General features: G+C 52.2%; 2 protein-coding genes across 7 annotated transcripts in view; both read right to left on the reverse strand.

Annotated features, from left to right (window-relative positions):
• ERICH3 (glutamate rich 3) overlaps positions 1 to 10,786 on the reverse strand; it is a 60,932-nt gene extending 50,146 nt beyond the window's left edge. For all 6 annotated transcript variants that reach the window (XM_069738283.1, XM_069738284.1, XM_069738282.1 and 3 more), the window contains exon 1: positions 10,625 to 10,786. In XM_069738283.1, coding sequence (XP_069594384.1) covers positions 10,625 to 10,644 — 20 coding nt within the window. In that variant the 5' untranslated portion in view covers positions 10,645 to 10,786. The remainder of the gene's footprint in view (positions 1 to 10,624) is intronic.
• LOC138648148 (nascent polypeptide-associated complex subunit alpha, muscle-specific form-like) lies at positions 10,779 to 14,516 on the reverse strand. The gene has a single exon (XM_069737653.1). It carries the CDS (start codon positions 14,514 to 14,516, stop codon positions 10,779 to 10,781), a length of 3,738 nt encoding a protein of 1,245 aa, XP_069593754.1.
• Positions 14,517 to 21,231: the final 6,715 nt, after the last annotated feature.

Raw genomic sequence — 21,231 nt, forward strand, 5'->3', positions numbered from 1 at the left:
GAACTGCTGATAGTGATAGCAGATGACCTTCGGCTAATTCCATGATGTCTGATGCCAGCTGCGTGAGTCTGTCCGACCGCGTACCTCCTTGATGGTTTAAGTAAGCTACTGCCGTGGTGTTGTCGGAGAACACTCTTGTGTGAGAGCCGCTGAGCTGAGGAAGAAAGTGAAGTAGGGAATAATATATCGCCCTCAACTCTTTGACATTTGAAGAACTATCCAGTTCCGAACTAGACCAAAGATCCTGAACCCACTGATCCTTAAAATGTGCCCCCCAGCCTTTAGGACCAGCATCTGTGGTCACTATACTAGAGGGGGAAATTATCCAGAGAACCCCTTTTGAAAGGTTTTTCTGATTTAACCACCACCTAAGGGAGTGTAATACTTCCGTTGTTAGATAAACTGTTCTATCCAGACAGCCTCTATTCTTAATGTCCTCCTCTAATATAAATTTTTGTAGAGGCCTAGTATGAGCCTGTGCCCACTGGACCGCAGGAATACACGATGTCAGAGAACCTAGTAATGACATGCTCTGTCTGAGTGACATACTACGATTTTCTATTGCTAAAGATACCTTATCAACTATGGAGATTTTCTTATCCTCAGGCAGCTTACAAATCTGGTCAGCTGAATCTAGAAGGAGCCCTAGGAATTTCTGACACTTAACCGGCTGAAGTCTAGATTTTTCCCAATTAACTAGCCACCCCAGGGATTGTAAGGAAACCACTACTTCCCGTAACCTCTGCTCACACTGTAGGGGGTCTTTACCCACAATCAATAGGTCATCTAGATATGGAATGACTAAAGTATCTTTTACTCTTAGGAAAGACATAACTTCCAATAGCAATTTTGTGAAAACCCTTGGGGCCATGGATAATCCGAAGGGCATCGCCTTATATTGTAGATGACGAATTTGTCCCTCTATACAGACTGCTACCCGAAGGAACTGCTGGAATAAATGATGTATAGGAATATGATAGTAAGCATCCTTAAGATCCAATACTACCATGTAACAGTTTGGAAATAGATTCTTTATGGCTGAACGAATGGATTCCATTTTGAATGTTTTAGGCCTTATAAAGGAGTTCAGCTTTCTTAAATTAATTATGGTTCTGAAAGAGCCATCCGGCTTATTAATCAGAAACAAGGGAGAATAAAATCCCCTCCCCCTCTGGGAAGATGGGACTTCCACTAGGACTTGTTTGCGTAGGAGGGTTTTAACCTCTGTTTCAAGTGCCTCTTGCTGAGGCCTGGATCTTAAGGTGGTAAGGAGGAAGGAGTCCGGTGGAGTTCTAATAAAGTCTAATGTGAGGCCTGAAGATATTAATTTAATGGCCCAAGTATTTATTGTTATCTCTTCCCATTGTTGCCTAAACTGTTTTAATCTTCCACCCACTGGAGGAATATAATTACTGGAATTTGTCGGCTGGCTTGAATGGACGTTTATTAAACAGGTTTCCTTTTTGTTTAAAATCCTTATTGTTCCATCTGTCTCTGAAGCCTCCCTTTCTTCCGAATGGTGGCTTCCTGAAGGCCCTTCTGTAAGATGGAACAAAGGGATTAGGGAATCCTTTTTTCCTTTCACCTGCCTTCTTGAGTATATCGTCAAGGACTGTTCCAAACAGGTACTCACCCTGACAGGGTATGGCACATAATTTGGATCTAGATTGGGCATCTCCTTTCCAGTTTTTTAGCCATAAAGCCCGCCTAGCCGTGTTGGAGATATTAGCTGTTCTGGCCGCCAGTCGTAGGGAGTCAATAGAGGCATCTGATATAAAGGCAGCCGCACCCTTGATCAAAGGGATAGACGCTCGTAACTTCTCCCTGGATACACCATTTTTAATATTTTGCTCCAGCTGATCCAGCCAGACTAACATTGACCTGCCAGTACATGTGGCTGCAATTGCCGGTTTGAATGCCGTGACACAGGCCTCCCACGATTTTTTAAGGAGCGCATCTGATTTTCGGTCCATGGGATCTGTTAAGGAACCTGCATCTTCCACGGGCAAGGAGAACCGGCGAGATGTAGATGCAACTGCAGCATCGACCTTTGGTATTTTGGTCCATGTACTTAAATCTTCGTCATCAAATGGGTAGCGTCTCTTACAGGGTATTGGTACAAAACCTTTTTGACCTTTACCCCATTCCTTCTTAACGAGGTCCTTTATGGCCTGGTTTATTGGAAACACGTGGCCTTTCCGTTGGGAAAGACCAGCAAACATGATTTCCTGTGGTGTTTGGGGTTCTTTTGACTCCGATACCCCCATCGTATTTCTCACCGATTTAACCAAGTTGTTTATGCCTTCAGTTGGAAAGCAAACAAAGTCTTCTTCCCCTGAAGAATCAGACAGTTGAGAGACCTCAGAGTCGACCTCCCCACTCTCTGCTGACGTGTCAGCTCTAGGTGAGGATACTCTTCTTTTCTTTTTCTCGGTATTAATCGAGGAAGAACCGCCTCCTAACGACTGAAGTTCTTCCCGAATTATGAGCCGTATCTCGTTCATTTTCACCGATTCCTCCTGCCGTAAGGTGTTATCTATACATGCCTGACATAGACTCTTAGTATAGGAGTCAGGCAGGGGTTCGGTACATATAGCACATTGTTTGTGCTTACTCTTTCCCGTCCTTTTTGCCTAAAATAATACAAGCAAAGGAATCAATATATACTTCAGTGAAGTATGCGTACACTCACCCAGCGTATTAATTTTACCGGCTGCGGGGTTGTCTTAGTTTGGGATGTGGAACGGGATGATTTTCTTCCCGATTTATCAGTGGAGTCACTTAACTTAAAGTGTCCACTGCTGTTTTTCCTGGTTTCGCTACTAGGTACTAGTGGCTCTTCCATGGAGTGCACACGGACCTCCTCTTGGGATGACATAATGCACACTGACTGCACTTCTCATCCTGACTTTTATAGTGTAGCCACTCCTGCATACATCCCCATCCTGTTTTTTTTTTTTTTTTTTACTCACAAGTCCGGCATCCAGACACTGGGATCGCATGGGGGAATCCAATATGGCGGTTCCCCCGGAAATGGTACTCTGACACCGCGACCCCGGAAGTTCAAGCTTCCTTCCATGGGACGCCGACGCTACTGCGCATGCGCCCGCGTCTCTGCATACCGGAAGCGCTCTCAGCGCTGCTTCCCACCATGTCGCCTCTTACCTCTGGAGGGAACGGAGGGAAGATTCCGCCCAGGGACACCGCACCGCTGCTCAGCTCCACTCAGGAGGGCATTACCACAGGTATCCACACTGCGCCGTGCCTTTCATTAGCACTTACCCAACGGTGTCCCAGCAGGGAGACCGTTGGTACCTTCAGGCTTCCCTGTCAGCCGCACCAGATGAGGGGGGAGCCCGCAGGAACATTCCCCCGACACTGTCTACCTGCTCTGGGACCCCTGTCGCTCAGCAGAGTCGATACAGGCGGTAGCCCAGGCAGGTCTTCCTCTTCTTAGCCATAGAGTTTTTCTCTGTGGGTTCCCTTCTAGGAACAGGAAACCAACTGAGGAGCGAGGGGGGGCCGCCCCTTTTATCTCTCTGTAGGTTTCCTGTTCCTAGGGGCGGATCCCCTCTCTCTAGTGGGTGCTGTCGTGGCGAATAGAAAACAAAGATTCTCCAACCCATATTGATACAGTATAGTAGCCGGATTTATATATTTACTAGCTGAAGAGGCCGGCGTTGCCTGGGCATAGTAAATATCTGTGGTTAGTTATAGCACCTCACTTCTCTCATTTTCCCCATCACTCCTCTCATTCCCCTCTAACACTTGTCATTTTGACCTCACATCTGTCATTTTCCGATCACTCCACTATTTTCCCTCACTCCTCTCATTTTGCACTCACACCTCTCATTTTCACCTCAGTATATACATGTTTGTCATCTCCCTTATATATAGTATACACCTGTATGTCATCTCCTGTATATAGTATATACCTGTTGTGTGCCATCTCCCCTGTATATAGTATACCTGTATGTCATCTCCTCCTATATATAGTATATACCTGTATGTCATCTCCTGTATATAGTATATACCTGTATGTCATCTCCCCTGTATATAGTATATACCTGTTGTGTGCCATCTCCCCTGTATATAGTATATACCTGTATGTCATCTCCTCCTATATATAGTATATACCTGTATGTCATCTCCTCCTGTATATAATATATACCTGTAAGTCATCTCCTCCTGTATATAGTATATACCTGCATGTCATCTTCTATATATAGTATATACCTGTATGTCATCTCCTCCTGTATATAGTATATACCTGTGTGTCATCTCCCCTGTATATAGCATATACCTGTATGTCATCTCCTCCTGTATATAGTATATACCTGTGGGTCATCTGCTCCTGTATATAGTATATACCTGTGGGTCATCTCCTCCTGTATATAGTATATACTTGTGTGTCATCTCCTCCTGTATATAGTATATACCTGTGTGTCATCTCCTCCTGTATATAGTATATACTTGTATGTCATCTCCTCCTGTATATAGTATGTACCTGTATGTCATCTCCTCTATATAGTATATACCTGTGTGTCATCTCCCCTGTATATAGTATATACCTGTGTGTCATCTCCTCCTGTATTAGACCTCGTTCATACGTTATTTGCTCAGTATTTTTACCTCAGTATTTGTAAGCTAAATTGGCAGCCTGATAAATCCCCAGCCAACAGGGAGCCCTCCCCCTGGCAGTATATATTAGCTCACACATACACATAATAGACAGGTCATGTGACTGACAGCTGCCGTATTTCCTATATGGTATATTTGTTGCTCTTGTAGGTTGTCTGCTTATTAATCAGATTTTTATTTTTGAAGGATAATACCAGACTTGTGTGTGTTTTAGGGCGAGTTTCGTTTGTCAAGTTGTGTGTGTTGAGTTGCATGTGGCGACATGCATGTAGCGACTTTTGTGAGATGAGTTTTGTGTGGCGACATGCGTGTAGCAACTTTTTGTGTCGAGTTGCATGCGACAGGTTAGTGTAGCAAGTTGTGTGCAGCAAGTTTTGCGCATGGCGCGTTTTGCGCGTGGCGAGTTTTATGTGTGGTGCCTTTTGAGTATGTGCAAGTTTTGTGTGAGGCAACTTTTGCATGTGTTGCAACTTTTGTGCATGTGGCAATTTTTCCGCGGGTGCAAGTTTTGCGTGAGGCGAGTTTTCCCATGAGGTGAGTGTTGCGCTTGGCGAGTTTTGAGCGGCGACTTTTGTGTTTGGACTTTTATGTGGCGAGGTTGGTGTATGTGTGGTGAAATGTGTGCTGAGGGTAATATGTGTTCAAGCACGTGGTAGTGTGTGGCGCATTTTGTGTGTGTTCATATGCCCGTGTGTGGTGAGTATCCCATGTCGGGGCCCCACCTTAGCAGCTGTACGGTATATACTCTTTGGCGCCATCGCTCTCATTCTTTAAGTCCCCCTTGTTCACATCTGGCAGCTGTCAATTTGCCTCTAACACTTTTCCTTTCACTTTTTTCCCCATTATGTAGATAGGGGCAAAATTGTTTGGTGAATTGGAAAGCGCGGGGTTAAAATTTCACCTCACAATATAGCCTATGACGCTCTCAGGGTCCAGACGTGTGACTGTGCAAAATTTTGTGGCTGTAGCTGCGACGGTGCAGATGCCAATCCCGGACATACACACACACATTCAGCTTTATATATTAGATGTTACAGGCGAGGAGCCTACATATCCTCATCTAGACATATCTAAAAGTAAAAATAAAAAAAATAACGAAGTGGGGCGAGGGGGGGCAAAAAAAAACATTTCCGCAAATTCTATAATAGAGGTGAAGGCGATAATCTTGATTCCGGTCCTCGTCGTACTCCGGTATCCGGTACGTTCTGCGGAGCTTTATGTAACCCGGCTACATGTTTATATCCTGAGCTGCCCCATTGTATAACATGGCGCTGCTGTAACAACGGCATAAAGCTGATGACTCAAAGCAAACACCGAGATCACGGGTATACAGTACACACTGATATAGAGAAGTATCAGAGCGGAGGCTGGAAGCTCCGGCACCGCACCACTAACCCCCATAGGGCTCTGCAGGAACTTGAACAGTCACACATTCGTGCCACCAAAATTGGAAGCTCCTACATCACGGCAGGCTGAAATCCAGGATTAGAAAAACATGGCTACTTTATTCTGAAAACAGCACCCCCACCTGTCTTCAGGTTGTGTGTGGTATTGCGGGTCAGATCTTTTCTAATGTTTTTGTACAACTTGTGTACTCTTTGTTTGTTTATAGTTCAATAAAGACGGTTTATAAAAAAATAAAAAAATAAGAGGGGCTGCAAGCAGCTTCTCTTACGCTGGAGGACCGACCTGATTGCTCGTTACACAGAAGCCCATTGCTTTCTATAGCCACCTTGTAATTCCTTCTGCTCCCTGCGGAGGCGCTGTGGGGGAACTGAACACCTGCTGATCACAGCTGATCACTGAGGGTCCCAGTTACCCCGTGATCTGCCTGTTCTACATAAAGTGGAGAAGTTCCTTAGTGGAACTAAAAGGAGCCATTTTTCTTCTTTTTCCAGACTTTGATGGACTTCTTCGAGTAGGACGGTCCGGTTCTGTGGCGCTCTGGCGTCTGCAGCTTTAGAACTGATAAGCTGCAATAAAGCGAAGAGGATAAGCGGCGATCATGAAGTTGTGACGCCGCTTATCTCCTTTGGTAACAGGAGACGATCTAATCATCAGTTATACACAGAGCAGAAAACTCGAACAAACGCCAGAAGTGATGTAATGTGTACGGTGACCTGCGCCGTCTGTGGGTACACCGGTAACGGATCCTCGGAATATCAGTGCACGGAACATAGGGAGGTGTCACCCGACACATGTACCTACAACATATCGATCCTCCGGCTCCAGACTGATAGGAGAAAGGAGCGCACAGGAAGAAAGACTCCACAGCAGTTCCCTACAGGCTCTGCGGCTCTGGCGATGGGGTAATGGTCTCTCCCAGGTTATAAAAGCTGAACAGGAGCGCTTTTTTAATCATCTTGTCATCTGTAGATCCAAAATTCTTTGAAAATAGGTGACTCAATATATCTGTGGAAATGTCAGAGCTCCAAATCCTCTGCATAGGCAAAAAAAGTCTCTCATTCTGCCTACCTGCAGGCACCACTAGGGGGAGCTCAGGTCACTATGGTATTTTTTTTTTTTTTTTTTAAAGGCGAACCCATCCGCAAACTTCCCAGTCTATAATGACAGGTAACAAGGACATGTATTGTGGGACCCCACACAGTATGATGCCTCCCACTGTGTAATGCTTCACTGTCCACACATAGTATGATGCCCACACAGTGCTTCACAAAGTGTAATGCACCCACAGTGCCTCCACACAGTATGATGCCCCCCATAATGTCCCCCAAACTGTCTAATGCTTCAGTGTCACCTCAGAGTATGACGCCGACGCAGTGCCCCACAAAGTGAAATGCACCCACAATACCCCCTACACAGTATGATACCCCTGCAGTCCCCCCACACACACACACACACACTGTAATGGCCTACAGTGATCAGCACATAGAGTCCGACACAAAATATGTAATGCCTCCACAGTGTCCCCCACATCGTATCACACCCACACAGTGCCCCCTACACATAATAAGTCCTCACTGTGCCTCCACACAGTATGATGTCCCAGCAGTCCCCACACACACTGTAATGGCTTACAGTGACCCGCACAGTGTCCCACACAATGTAATGCCTCCACAGTGTCCCCCACACAGTATCACACCTACACAGTTCCTCAACACAGTATGATGTCCCCACAGTCCCCCCACACACACACTGTAATGCTCCAGAGTGCCCCCACGCAGTATCACACCCACACAGTGCCGTTACACATAATATGTCCCCACAGTGCCCTCACAGTGTAATGCCCCCAAAATGCACTCTACACATACAGCATGATGACCACACAGTGTCCCCCAAAGAGTAATGCCTCAACACAGTACAGTGCTCCGCAATGCCCCCTCTCACAGTGTAATGCCCCCTACACAATATAATGCTTCCACAGGGCCTGTGCCCCCGCCTAGTGTAAACCCCACACACAGTATGATGCCCCCACACAGTGTAATGCCCTCACTATTCCCCACACACAGTATGTTGCCCATCTAAGTGCCCTCTATGCTCAGTTACGTCCCCATTGTACCCCCCTGTATAGTATGATGTTCCTTCCTCTTCCCCCTCAGAATACCACACTGGCTAATAAAAAAAAAAAGCTACAAAAACCACATTCCCAGCAGTGTGCCCACAATGATCTGCCCGGACTGTGCTGCGTGTGATGCCATCGCACCCGCTGGGTAGAGACTCGGATGCACAGGCAGGATGGTGAAGTAGGGAGCCGACAACACCTCGCTCCACCATGGAAATCAGGCTGTACCCCGGGACCCCCTGCTCAGGGTTCACCCCATCAAACACCGCCAGGGGAACAGCAGTCTCAGCCCCCACATAACTCATTCCCACTGTAGTCGATTGTGCGAGATCCTGGGCATGGCCACCACCAGTGAGAAGAACTGCACCTTGTCCATTACCACACCAGTGTGAACAAGACCCAGGACACAAGCAGGGCTTACATTTAGGCTAGGTTTCCACGGGACTTATTCCTTCAGTATTTGCTGCGGATTGGGCATTGCGTACAGCCTCAGCGTCCAATCTGCAGCATCCAGATGTTACAGCATAACCGGACATGTGGCGCGTCTTTCCAGACCGCAGCATGTCTATTTATCTTGCTGAGACGCTCCGTCTCCACAAGATAAAAATGACAGTCCAATGTATAGGATGCGGTGATTCCGCACGGTTCAGTCAACAACTACGGAATCATCTGCGTTCAAAAGCCGGCAGCGCTTTGGGTGGATCGGGGATCCGCTGCGTCCAAAGCACTGCCGGTACGCCACATGGAAACATAGCCAGTCCGTGCCAGGCGCAGTTATTGAGACGCGCTGCTGGTATCACAGAGCGCCATGATGCGCTTCACGCGGCTGAGCATCACAATCTGTGAATCTGGGGCGGATTTATCCACGGTGAATCTACAGCTTTTCTGCACACGGAGCTGATTTTGCAGCGGATTTGGTGCACATTTCAACCTTTCTTTCCGCACAAATAATCAAAATGCTGAAGATTTAATAATCAGCAACAACGCTGCTCAACGTCCAAGCAGAAAATATCTGTAATGTAGAGATGAGATCTTCCCAAATCTCAGTACTTAGCGGGGGATAAACTGCACCGAGGCCAAAGATGCAACTTGTGACGTCAGCCTAAAACGAAGACAAAGAAACGACCAGGGCTACACTGTCAGGATTAGCCGATTTCTCCCATTTCATTAGGTCAGGGAATTGGTATTTAAGCAGTTTCCTGACACATTCTGCAGTGGATCTCGGGCTCCTTTCACACGATGAGGCTTTTGTGGAGTTTTTGACGTTGTAGATTTTCTGCACAAATTAAGTAAAATAGAATAATTGCATTTTTTTCAAAAATCCGCAGCGTCAAAACCTCATCATGGGAACGTCGCCTTAAAGGGAACATTCAACTTTATAACCTGATTCCTCAGTGATCGCACAGAGCCGCCTGTCAGCTTCTGCCTTCGCACCTGTCCAATATAGTCCCTAAAAATTGGGGGGGTTAGCAAAAAAAACGTAGAGCAAAATCGTACAAGTAACAGTAAGAGATGTAGGCTAGCTTCCCGCTTGTGGTGGAGTCCGCAGCTTCTTGTCCGCAACTGCAAATGCACGGCAAAATGTATGGCAAAATGCATGGCAAAATGCACGGGAAAATGCACGGGAAAATGCACGGGAAAATGCACGGGAAAATGCACGGGAAAATGCACAGCAAAATGCACAGCAAAATGCATGGGAAAATGCACGGCAGCGCTGTATCCGCATCAGCTTACGCATGGCGGCAAAAAAACGCTGCGGTTTTGCATGCGTTTGCTTTTTATGCGCATGCGTTCGATATTTCCAGGAGGGCGTGTCTAAATCAGCCCTTGGACGTGCGTAGTCCGGAGCACGCATGCGCATTGAACACATGCGCCGGCAAAGACATAAGTACGCATGCGTTCCCATAGACAGTAATGCATTTTTAATGTACTCATCCACATGCCTGTGCATATTTGACGGAAATTTGCCGCCTCAAAAATTCCAACATGGTGCGTCAGCCGCGCACCGCAAAACGACACACGTGTAACCAAACGCGGGCGAACGCATGGAAACGCATCGACCTGCGTCCACAATAAGATAGGAAATCAAGACGCATCAGAAACGCTGCGGACACAACTGCAAATGTGAAACCGGCCCAAGCTACCCAGCACTGCACCAATAGTGACCAAAAAAGGCGCTATTTAAAGGGATGAACGCAGTTAAAGGTACAGGCTCCAATGGGCTCTCTCTCCACATGTAGAGATGGGCGCTGTCACTTTAACCGCAGCCCCAGATCACGGCCATCACAGTCCTATTCATCAGCGCAGGTGCTGCCTCCACTGTACGACATGCTGGGTGTTGTAGTCCCTCTGAGCTGCGCACTAGATCATTGGTGACCTTGGAATAAGGCGCTGCTGAGTCTGCAGGAGGAGAACCCCGTGTTCCGCACAGTGCGGGCGGTGTCCGGGCTCCTCACTTACCCGGGGTACGGGCGGCTCATGCTGCGCGCTGTGTCCGGCTCCTGCGCGAGTCTGCACGGACGGCGCCCCGGTTACTAGGCGCAGACACCTGAGGAGATCGCCCGACCAATGCCGGGTACCCGGCCCCTCCCGCACTCACGGCGGCGGCGTCCAATCAGCAGCGGTGTGCCGCCTCTGGGCGGAGCCTCCCGCCGGCACGAGCTGTTCCCCGGGAGCCGGTAGTCACAACAACCACGGGCTGATCGCACCCTGCAACAAGATGCCGGACACCGGGGAGGACGGGGAAACACGGGGAGGACGGGGAAACACGGGGAGGACGGAGACACACGGGGAAGACGGGGAAACACGGGGAGGACGGGGAAACACGGGGAGGACGGGGCCACCGGGGAGGACGGAGACACACGGGGAGGACGGGGAAACACGGGGAGGACGGGGCCACCGGGGAGGACGGAGACACACGGGGAGGACGGGGAAACACGGGGAGGACGGGGAAACACGGGGAGGACGGGGAAACACGGGGAGGACGGAGATACACGGGGAGGACGGGGAAACACGGGGAGGACGGGGAAACACGGGGAGGACGGGGAAACACGGGGAGGACGGGGCCACCGGGGAGGACGGAGATACACGGGGAGGACGGGGAAACACGGGGAGGACGGGGAAACACGGGGAGGACGGGGAAACACGGGGAGGACGGGGCCACCGGGGAGGACGGAGATACACGGGGAGGACGGGGAAACACGGGGAGGACGGGGCCACCGGGGAGGACGGGGCCACCGGGGAGGACGGGGAAACACGGGGAGGACGGAGAAACACGGGGAGGACGGGGAAACACGGGGAGGACGGGGAAACACGGGGAGGACGGGGAAACACGGGGAGGACGGGGCCACCGGGGAGGACGGAGATACACGGGGAGGACGGAGAAACACGGGGAGGACGGAGAAACACGGGGAGGACGGAGAAACACGGGGAGGACGGAGACACACGGGGAGGACGGGGCCACCGGGGAGGACGGAGATACACGGGGAGGACGGCGATACACGGGGAGGACGGAGATACACGGGGAGGACGGAGATACACGGGGAGGACGGGGCCACCGGGAAGGACGGAGACACACGGGGAGGACGGAGATACACGGGGAGGACGGGGCCACCGGGGAGGACGGAGACACACGGGGAGGACGGGGAAACACGGGGAGGACAGGGCCACCGGGGAGGACGGGGAAACACGGGGAGGACGGGGCCACCGGGGAGGACGGAGACACACGGGGAGGACGGGGCCACCGGGGAGGACGGAGAAACACGGGGAGGACGGGGCCACCGGGAAGGACGGAGACACACGGGGAGGACGGAGATACACGGGGAGGACGGGGCCACCGGGGAGGACGGAGACACACGGGGAGGACGGGGAAACACGGGGAGGACGGGGCCACCGGGGAGGACGGGGCCACCGGGGAGGACGGGGAAACACGGGGAGGACGGGGCCACCGGGGAGGACGGAGACACACGGGGAGGACGGGGCCACCGGGGAGGACGGAGAAACACGGGGAGGACGGGGACACCGGGGAGGACGGAGAAACACGGGGAGGACGGGGAAACACGGGGAGGATGGGGCCACCGGGGAGGACGGAGAAACACGGGGAGGACGGGGCCACCGGGGAGGACGGAGACACACGGGGAGGACAGGGCCACCGGGGAGGACGGAGATACACGGGGAGGACGGGGCCACCGGGGAGGACGGAGATACACGGGGAGGACGGGGCCACCGGGAAGGACGGAGACACACGGGGCCACCGGGGAGGACGGAGATACACGGGGAGGACGGGGCCACCGGGGAGGACGGAGATACACGGGGAGGACGGGGCCACCGGGGAGGACGGGGAAACACGGGGAGGACGGGGAAACACGGGGAGGACGGGGAAACACGGGGAAACACGGGGAGGACGGGGCCACCGGGGAGGACGGAGATACACGGGGAGGACGGAGAAACACGGGGAGGACGGAGAAACACGGGGAGGACGGAGACACACGGGGAGGACGGGGCCACCGGGGAGGACGGAGATACACGGGGAGGACGGCGATACACGGGGAGGACGGAGATACACGGGGAGGACGGCGATACACGGGGAGGACGGAGATACACGGGGAGGACGGGGCCACCGGGAAGGACGGAGACACACGGGGAGGACGGAGATACACGGGGAGGACGGGGCCACCGGGGAGGACGGAGACACACGGGGAGGACGGGGAAACACGGGGAGGACAGGGCCACCGGGGAGGACGGGGAAACACGGGGAGGACGGGGCCACCGGGGAGGACGGAGACACACGGGGAGGACGGGGCCACCGGGGAGGACGGAGAAACACGGGGAGGACGGGGCCACCGGGAAGGACGGAGACACACGGGGAGGACGGAGATACACGGGGAGGACGGGGCCACCGGGGAGGACGGAGACACACGGGGAGGACGGGGAAACACGGGGAGGACAGGGCCACCGGGGAGGACGGGGCCACCGGGGAGGACGGGGAAACACGGGGAGGACGGGGCCACCGGGGAGGACGGAGACACACGGGGAGGACGGGGCCACCGGGGAGGACGGAGAAACACGGGGAGGACGGGGACACCGGGGAGGACGGAGAAACACGGGGAGGACGGGGAAACACGGGGAGGATGGGGCCACCGGGGAGGACGGAGAAACACGGGGAGGACGGGGCCACCGGGGAGGACGGAGACACACGGGGAGGACAGGGCCACCGGGGAGGACGGAGATACACGGGGAGGACGGGGCCACCGGGGAGGACGGAGATACACGGGGAGGACGGGGCCACCGGGAAGGACGGAGACACACGGGGCCACCGGGGAGGACGGAGATACACGGGGAGGACGGGGCCACCAGGGAGGACGGAGATACACGGGGAGGACGGGGCCACCGGGGAGGACGGAGATACACGGGGAGGACCGGGCCACCGGGAAGGACGGAGACACACGGGGCCACCGGGGAGGACGGAGATACACGGGGAGGACGGGGCCACCGGGGAGGACGGAGATACACGGGGAGGACCGGGCCACCGGGGAGGACGGAGATACACGGGGAGGACGGGGATACACGGGGAGGACGGGGCCACCGGGAAGGACGGAGACACACGGGGCCACCGGGGAGGACGGAGATACACGGGGAGGACGGAGATACACGGGGAGGACGGGGCCACCGGGGAGGACGGAGATACACGGGGAGGACCGGGCCACCGGGAAGGACGGAGACACACGGGGCCACCGGGGAGGACGGAGATACACGGGGAGGACGGGGCCACCGGGGAGGACGGAGATACACGGGGAGGATGGGGATACACGGGGAGGACGGGGCCACCGGGGAGGACGGAGATACACGGGGAGGACCGGGCCACCGGGAAGGACGGAGACACACTGGGCCACCGGGGAGGACGGAGATACACGGGGAGGACGGGGCCACCGGGGAGGACCGGGCCACCGGGAAGGACGGAGACACACGGGGCCACCGGGGAGGACGGAGATACACGGGGAGGACGGGGCCACCGGGGAGGACGGAGATACACGGGGAGGACGGGGCCACCGGGAAGGACGGAGACACACGGGGCCACCGGGGAGGACGGAGATACACGGGGAGGACGGGGCCTCCGGGGAGGACGGAGACACACGGGGAGGACGGGGATACACGGGGAGGACGGGGCCACCGGGGAGGACGGAGATACACGGGGAGGACGGGGCCACCGGGGAGGACGGGGATACACGGGGAGGACGGGGCCACCGGGGAGGACGGGGATACACGGGGAGGACGGGGCCACCGGGGACGAGCAGCCGACACACGGGGAGGACGGAAATCCCCCCAAAAGGAGAAACGTCCGACTTTCCGTCATACTTTTCTTTCTGGATCTTCTCACTTCCATTAAAAAAACTGCCCCGAAACGTGCCGGCGTCCACCGTCCAGCATTAGCGGCTCCGCCCTCCGCCCTCACCCCGTCCCGACTCTATAGGAGCTTGTAATATTCAGTTGCGGCTATCTGGTGATTATCTGCACATTCTTAGAGAAATAATTAATACACAGTTGTGTTAAGTCTTCTCATTTTCACACAACATCCTAGAACGTTTTCCATTCTTATTAATTCCTTTATTTAATCCAACAGGGAAAACAAAACACACTGCAGAATATGGAGAAACATCCGGAGCCGCACGTCCTGATCACTGAACTCTGATTTCTTAGTTTACAGCTTCCGGCCCCTCCATTGCCCCTGGTGTATAACATCCGGCCCCTCCATTGCCCCTGGTATATAATATCCGGCTCCTCCATTGTCCCTGGTGAATAACATCCGGCCCCTCTATTGCCCAAGTTATATAACATCCGGCCCCTCCATTGCCCCCAGTATATAACATCCCCCCCCCCTCATTGCCTCCAGTGTATAACATCCGGCCCCTCCATTGCCCCTGGTGTATAACATCCGGCCCCTCCATTGCCCCTGGTGTATAACATCCGGCCCCTCCATTGCCCCTGGTGTATAACATCCGGCCCCTCCATTGCCCCCAGTGTATAACATCCCCCCCCTCATTGCCCCCAGTGTATAACATCCCCCCCCTCATTGCCTCCAGTGTATAACATCCGGCCCCTCCATTGCCCCCAGTGTATTGCCTCCAGTGTATAACATCCGGCCCCTCCACTGCCCCCGGTGTATTACTTCCGGCCCCTCCATTGCCCCAGGTATATAACATCCAGCCCCTCCTCTGCCCCTGGTGTATAACATCCGGCCCCTCCACTGCCCCTGGTGTATAACATCCGGCCCCTCCATTGCCACTGGTGTATTACTTCTGGCCCCTCCACTGCCCCCGGTGTATAACAATCGGCCCCTCCACTGTTATGACCTGGTGGTTAGGAGCACCCAGAATGACCTGATAGTTAAACCTCATACAGGACGAGCTCTGGGATGTGGGAGCTCTGCTGACCGCAAGCCCTAATCCTATCACACACACTAGAAATAGCCGTGGAGCGCTCCGGACGCTCCCTAGGCGCCTCGTCACAGCCTAAGAACTATCTAGCCCTAGAGATGGAAAATAAAGCCTACCTTGCCTCAGAGAAATTCCCCAAAGGAATAGGCAGCCCCCCACATATAATGACTGTGAGTAAAGATGAAAGTCACAAACGCAGAGATGAAACAGGTTTCAGCAAAGGGAGGCCAGACTAACTAAATAGACAGAGGATAGGAAAGGTAACTTTGCGATCAGCACAAAAACCTACAAAAGACCACGCAGAGTGTGCAAAAAAGACCTCCGCCCCGACTCACGGTGCGGAGGGGCCACTCTGCATCCCAGAGATTCCAGCTAGCAAGACAAAATCATGATAACCAGCTGGACAAGAAAACAGTGAACAAATAATGACTATCAGGAACTTAGCTTCTGCAGGAGAAGGCAGGTCACCAGAGAGATCCAGGAGCGAACTGAACCAATGCATAAACATTGACAGCTGGCATGGAGTAACGATCTGAGAGGAGTTAAATAGAGCAGCCAACCAAAGAATAAACCACGTCACCTGTGTAAGGAACCTCAGAAGCAGCAGCTTCACTCATAGCCACCAGAGGGAGCCCATAGACAGAACTCGCCGAAGTACCACTCACGACCACAGGAGGGAGTTCGACAACAGAATTCACAACACTCCACTGCCCCTAGTGTATAACATCCAGCCCCTCCATTGCCCCCGGTGTATAACATCCGGCCCCTCCACTGCCCCTAGTGTATAACATCCGGCCCCTCAATTGCCCCCAGTATATAACATCCCCCCCCCTCATTGCCTCCAGTGTATAACATCCGGCCCCTCCACTGCCCCCGGTGCATAACAATCGGCCCCTCCACTGCCCCTGGTGTATTACTTCCTGCCCCTCCATTGCCCCTGGTGTATAACATCCAGCCCCTCCTCTGCCCCTGGTGTATAACATCCGGCCCCTCCACTGCCCCTGGTGTATAACATCCGGCCCCTCCACTGCCCCTGGTGTATAACATCCGGCCCCTCCACTGTCCCTGGTGTATAATATCCGGCCCTTCCTTTGCCCCTGGTGTATAACATCCGGCCCCTCCACTGTCCCTGGTGTATTACTTCTGGCCCCTCCATTGCCCCTGGTGTATAACATCTGGCCTCTCCATTGCCCCCGGTGTATAACATCCGGCCCCTCCATTGCCCCGGTGTATTACTTCTGGCCCCTCCATTGCCCCTGGTGTATAACATCCGGCCCCACCATTGCCCCCAGTATATAACATCCCCCCCTCATTGCCCCTGGTGTATAACATCCAGCCCCTCCATTGCCCCGGTGTATTACTTCTGGCCCCTCCATTGCCCCTGGTGTATAACATCCGGCCCTTCCATTGCCCCGCTGTATTACTTCTGGCCCCTCCATTGCCCCTGGTGTATAACATCCGGCCCCACCATTGCCCCCAGTATATAACATCCCCCCCTCATTGCCCCTGGTGTATAACATCCAGCCCTTCCATTGCCCTGGTGTATTACTTCTGGCCCCTCCATTGCCCCTGGTGTATAACATCCGGCCCCTCCATTGCCCTGGTGTATTACTTCTGGCCCCTCCACTGCCCCTGGTGTATAACATCCGGCCCATCCACTGCCCCTGGTGTATAACATCCGGCCCCTCCACTGCCCCCGGTGTATTACTTCTGGCCCCTCCATTGCCCCTGGTGTATAACATCCGGCCCCTCTATTGCCCCGGTGTATTACTTCTGGCCCCTCCATTGCCCCCAGTATATAACATCCCCCCCTCATTGCCCCTGGTGTATAACATCCGGCCCTTCCATTGCCCCGGTGTATTACTTCTGGCCCCTCCATTGCCCCCAGTATATAACATCCCCCCCTCATTGCCCCTGGTGTATAACATCCGGCCCCTCCACTGCCCCTGGTGTATAACATCCGGCCCCTCCATTGCCCCGGTGTATTACTTCTGGCCCCTCGTCATGCCATCCGCCATTACTACCATGTGACAGAGCGGCTGGTGGTGCAGGGCTCACAGATACATCCGCGTCCTGTAATAGGAGCCACCGGGGTCACAAGTCCGTCCAGGACATTTCTTCCTCCTGAATCTTCCCCCATCACCTGTGACTGATAATACTGAGAAGTGGAAGGAACCGCAGCAGCTCAGCCACAAAGTGTAGACCCCGTAACGTTACAAAGCGGGGGAACAAGGGCAGAAAAGTCACCGCAGCTCTGCAGACCCCATAACTGCAGAGTCGCACAGAGCCCGGACCTCTGCATCATCCAGCGCAGCTCCGGCCTCCTTCCATTCATCCTAAAACCAAACAAGGTCTTTATTGTTAATACTCTGAGGGTCCGACTCATCTAGACCGGCCTGATGATGAGGGGGCCGTGCTGGAGACATCGGGGGCTTATCTACAGCATTACAGAATGCTGTAGATAGGCCCCTGATGCTGGTGGGCTAAGCTCAACTTACATTTTGGGGGTGACAGGTTCCCTTTAAATCAGGTTTTGTGTTAAATTTATTTTTTGTAAGTTTAAGTTAACAACAAAAAATTACTTCCCTGTCACAATCTGTATCAAAAATTAAAAAAGAAATCTCACAATTTTCAGGCTGGTCACTGGGGCTAAGAAGAGGACTGTCAATTCTAGAAAAGCCACAGTAATAATTGTATAACTGAGGTCACAACTCTATAGGCAACAAACAGGAGAACATTGACCGAAGAACACCAGAAACAGGGAGGCAGTACTATCTGAATGGACTGTGAAGCAGTACTATCTGAACCAATGTAATTTACAGGGAGAGAGGGAGGCAGCACTATCTGAACGAACAGGGAGAGACAGACAGGCAGTACTATCTGGACAGGGAGGCAGCACTATCTGAGGCAATTAAATTTACAGAGAGGCAGCACAATCTGAACGGAGAGCAAGCGAAAGGGAGGCAGAACTATCTGAACCTACATCATTTACAAGGAGAAACAGGAAAGCAGCACTATCTGAACCTACATCATTTACAGGGAGCAATAGGGAGGCGGCAGCACTTTGTGAACCAACATCATTTACATGAGAAATAGTGAAGTAGCACTATCTGAACCAATGTAATTTACGGAGACAGATAGGGAACCAGCACTATCTAAAACAGCAGGGAGGCAGCAATATATGAACCAATAGGGAGAGAGAGGGAGGCAGCACTATCTGAACTGACATCATTTACAGGGAGAGACAGGGAGGCAGCACTATCTGAACTGACATCATTTACAGGTAGAGACAGGGAGGCAGCACTATCTGAACTGACATTATTTACAGGTAGAGACAGGGAGGCAGCACTATCTGAACTGACATTATTTACAGGGAGAGACAGGGAGGCAGCACTATCTGAACTGACATCATTTACAGGGAGAGACAGGGAGGCAGCACTATCTGAACTGACATCATTTACAGGGAGAGACAGGGAGGAATGTTGTGAATTCTGTGGCTGAGTTCACTTCTGTGGTCACAAGTGGTATTGCAGTCTCTGGGCTTCCTCCCTCAGGTGTTTTGGTGAGCTCGTTGGCTGCCTTGCTATTTAGCTCCACCTGAGTCTGTCTTCCTTGCTCCTTGTCAATGTTCCAGTGTTGGATCTGAGCTACTGCATCTTTCCTTGGGCCTGCTGCTCTGCTAGATAAGTGCTTCTAGTTTGTTTTCTGTTTTTTCTGTCCAGCTTGCTATTAATTTTTGCTGGAAGCTCTGAGAAGCAAAGGGGTGCACCGCCGTGCTGTTAGTTCGGCACGGTGGGTCTTTTTGCCCCTTTGCGTGGTTTTCGTTTTAGGGTTTTTTGTAGACTGCATAGTTCTCTTTGCTATCCTCGCTCTGTCTAGAATATCGGGCCTCACTTTGCTGAATCTATTTCATTCCTACGTTTGTCTTTTCATCTTGCTAACAGTCATTATATGTGGGGGGCTGCCTATTCCTTTGGGGTATTTCTCTGAGGTAAGTCAGGCTTGTATTTCTATCTTCAGGCTAGTCAGCTCCTCAGGCAGTGCCGAGTTGCATAGGTAGTGATAGGCGCAATCCACTGCTGCTTATAGTTGTGTGAGGATAGATCAGGTACTGCAGTCTACAGAGATTCCACGTCTCAGAGCTCGTCCTATTGTTTTTGGTTATTGCCAGATCTCTGTATGTGCGCTGATTACTGCACGCTGTGTTGCCTGATTGCCAGCCATAACAGTACAAGGAGCCGTCACCAATGATTCCCAATAGAGGGAAAAAAGAAATCCTGACATCATTTTTTTTTTCTTAGCTCTGTCTTCAGTCTTTTTTTTCCCCTAGACATTAGAGTGCTTCAGGACACAGCTGTGGGCATGGATATTCAGGCGCTGTGCTCCTCAATGGATAATCTCGTTGTAAATGTACAAAAGATTCAAGATACTATTGATCAGAAATCGATGCTAGAACCAAGAATTCCGATTCCTGATTTGTTTTTTGGTGACAGAACTAAGTTCCTGAGCTTCAGAAATAATTGTAAGCTATTTTTGGCCTTGAAACCTCATTCTTCTGGTAATCCTATTCAACAGGTTTTGATTATTATTTCTTTTTTGCGCGGCGACCCACAGGACTGGGCGTTTTCTCTTGCACCAGGAGATTCTGCATTGAGTAATGTTGATGCATTTTTCCAGGCGCTGGGATTGCTTTACGATGAGCCTAATTCAGTGGATCAGGCTGAGAAAAATCTGCTGGCTTTATGCCAGGGTCAGGATGATGTAGAAGTATATTGTCAGAAATTTAGGAAGTGGTCAGTACTCACTCTGTGGAATGAATCTGCACTAGCGGCTTTGTTCAGAAAGGGTCTCTCTGAAGCTCTTAAGGATGTAATGGTGGGATTTCCTATGCCTGCTGGTTTGAATGAGTCTATGTCCTTGGCCATTCAGATCGGTCGTCGCTTGCGCGAGCGTAAATCTGTGCACCATCTGGCGGTATTGTCTGAGAGTAAACCTGAGCCTATGCAGTGCGACAGGACTATGACTAAAGTAGAACGGCAAGAACACAGACGTCTGAACAGACTGTGTTTCTATTGTGGTGATTCTACTCATGTTATTTCTAATTGTCCTAAACGCACTAGGCGGTTCGATAGCTCTGCCGTTATTGGTACTGTACAGTCCAAATTCCTTTTGTCCATTACCTTAATGTGCTCTTTGTCATCGTATTCTGTCATGGCGTTTGTGGATTCAGGCGCTGCCCTGAATCTGATGGATTTGGATTATGCTAAACGTTGTGGGTTTTTCTTGGAGCCTTTGCGGTGTCCTATTCCGTTGAGAGGAATTGATGCTACACCTTTGGCCAAGAATAAGCCTCAGTACTGGGCCCAGCTGACCATGTGCATGGCTCCTGCACATCAGGAAGTTATTCGCTTTCTGGTACTGCATAATTTGCATGATGTGGTCGTGTTGGGGTTGCCATGGCTACAAACCCATAATCCAGTATTGGATTGGAACTCTATGTCGGTAACCAGCTGGGGTTGTCAGGGAGTACATGGTGATGTTCCATTTTTGTCTATTTCGTCATCCATTCCTTCTGACATCCCAGAGTTCTTGTCGGACTTTCAGGATGTATTTGAAGAGTCCAAGTCTGATGCC

This window comes from Ranitomeya imitator, chromosome 8 (assembly GCF_032444005.1).
Source record: "Ranitomeya imitator isolate aRanImi1 chromosome 8, aRanImi1.pri, whole genome shotgun sequence".
Lineage (NCBI taxonomy): Eukaryota > Metazoa > Chordata > Amphibia > Anura > Dendrobatidae > Ranitomeya > Ranitomeya imitator.

Excerpts from the sequence above, each read along its gene's own strand:
- LOC138648148 (XM_069737653.1), bottom strand. The coding sequence starts at position 14,516 with ATGACGGAAAGTCGGACGTTTCTCCTTTTGGGGGGATTTCCGTCCTCC.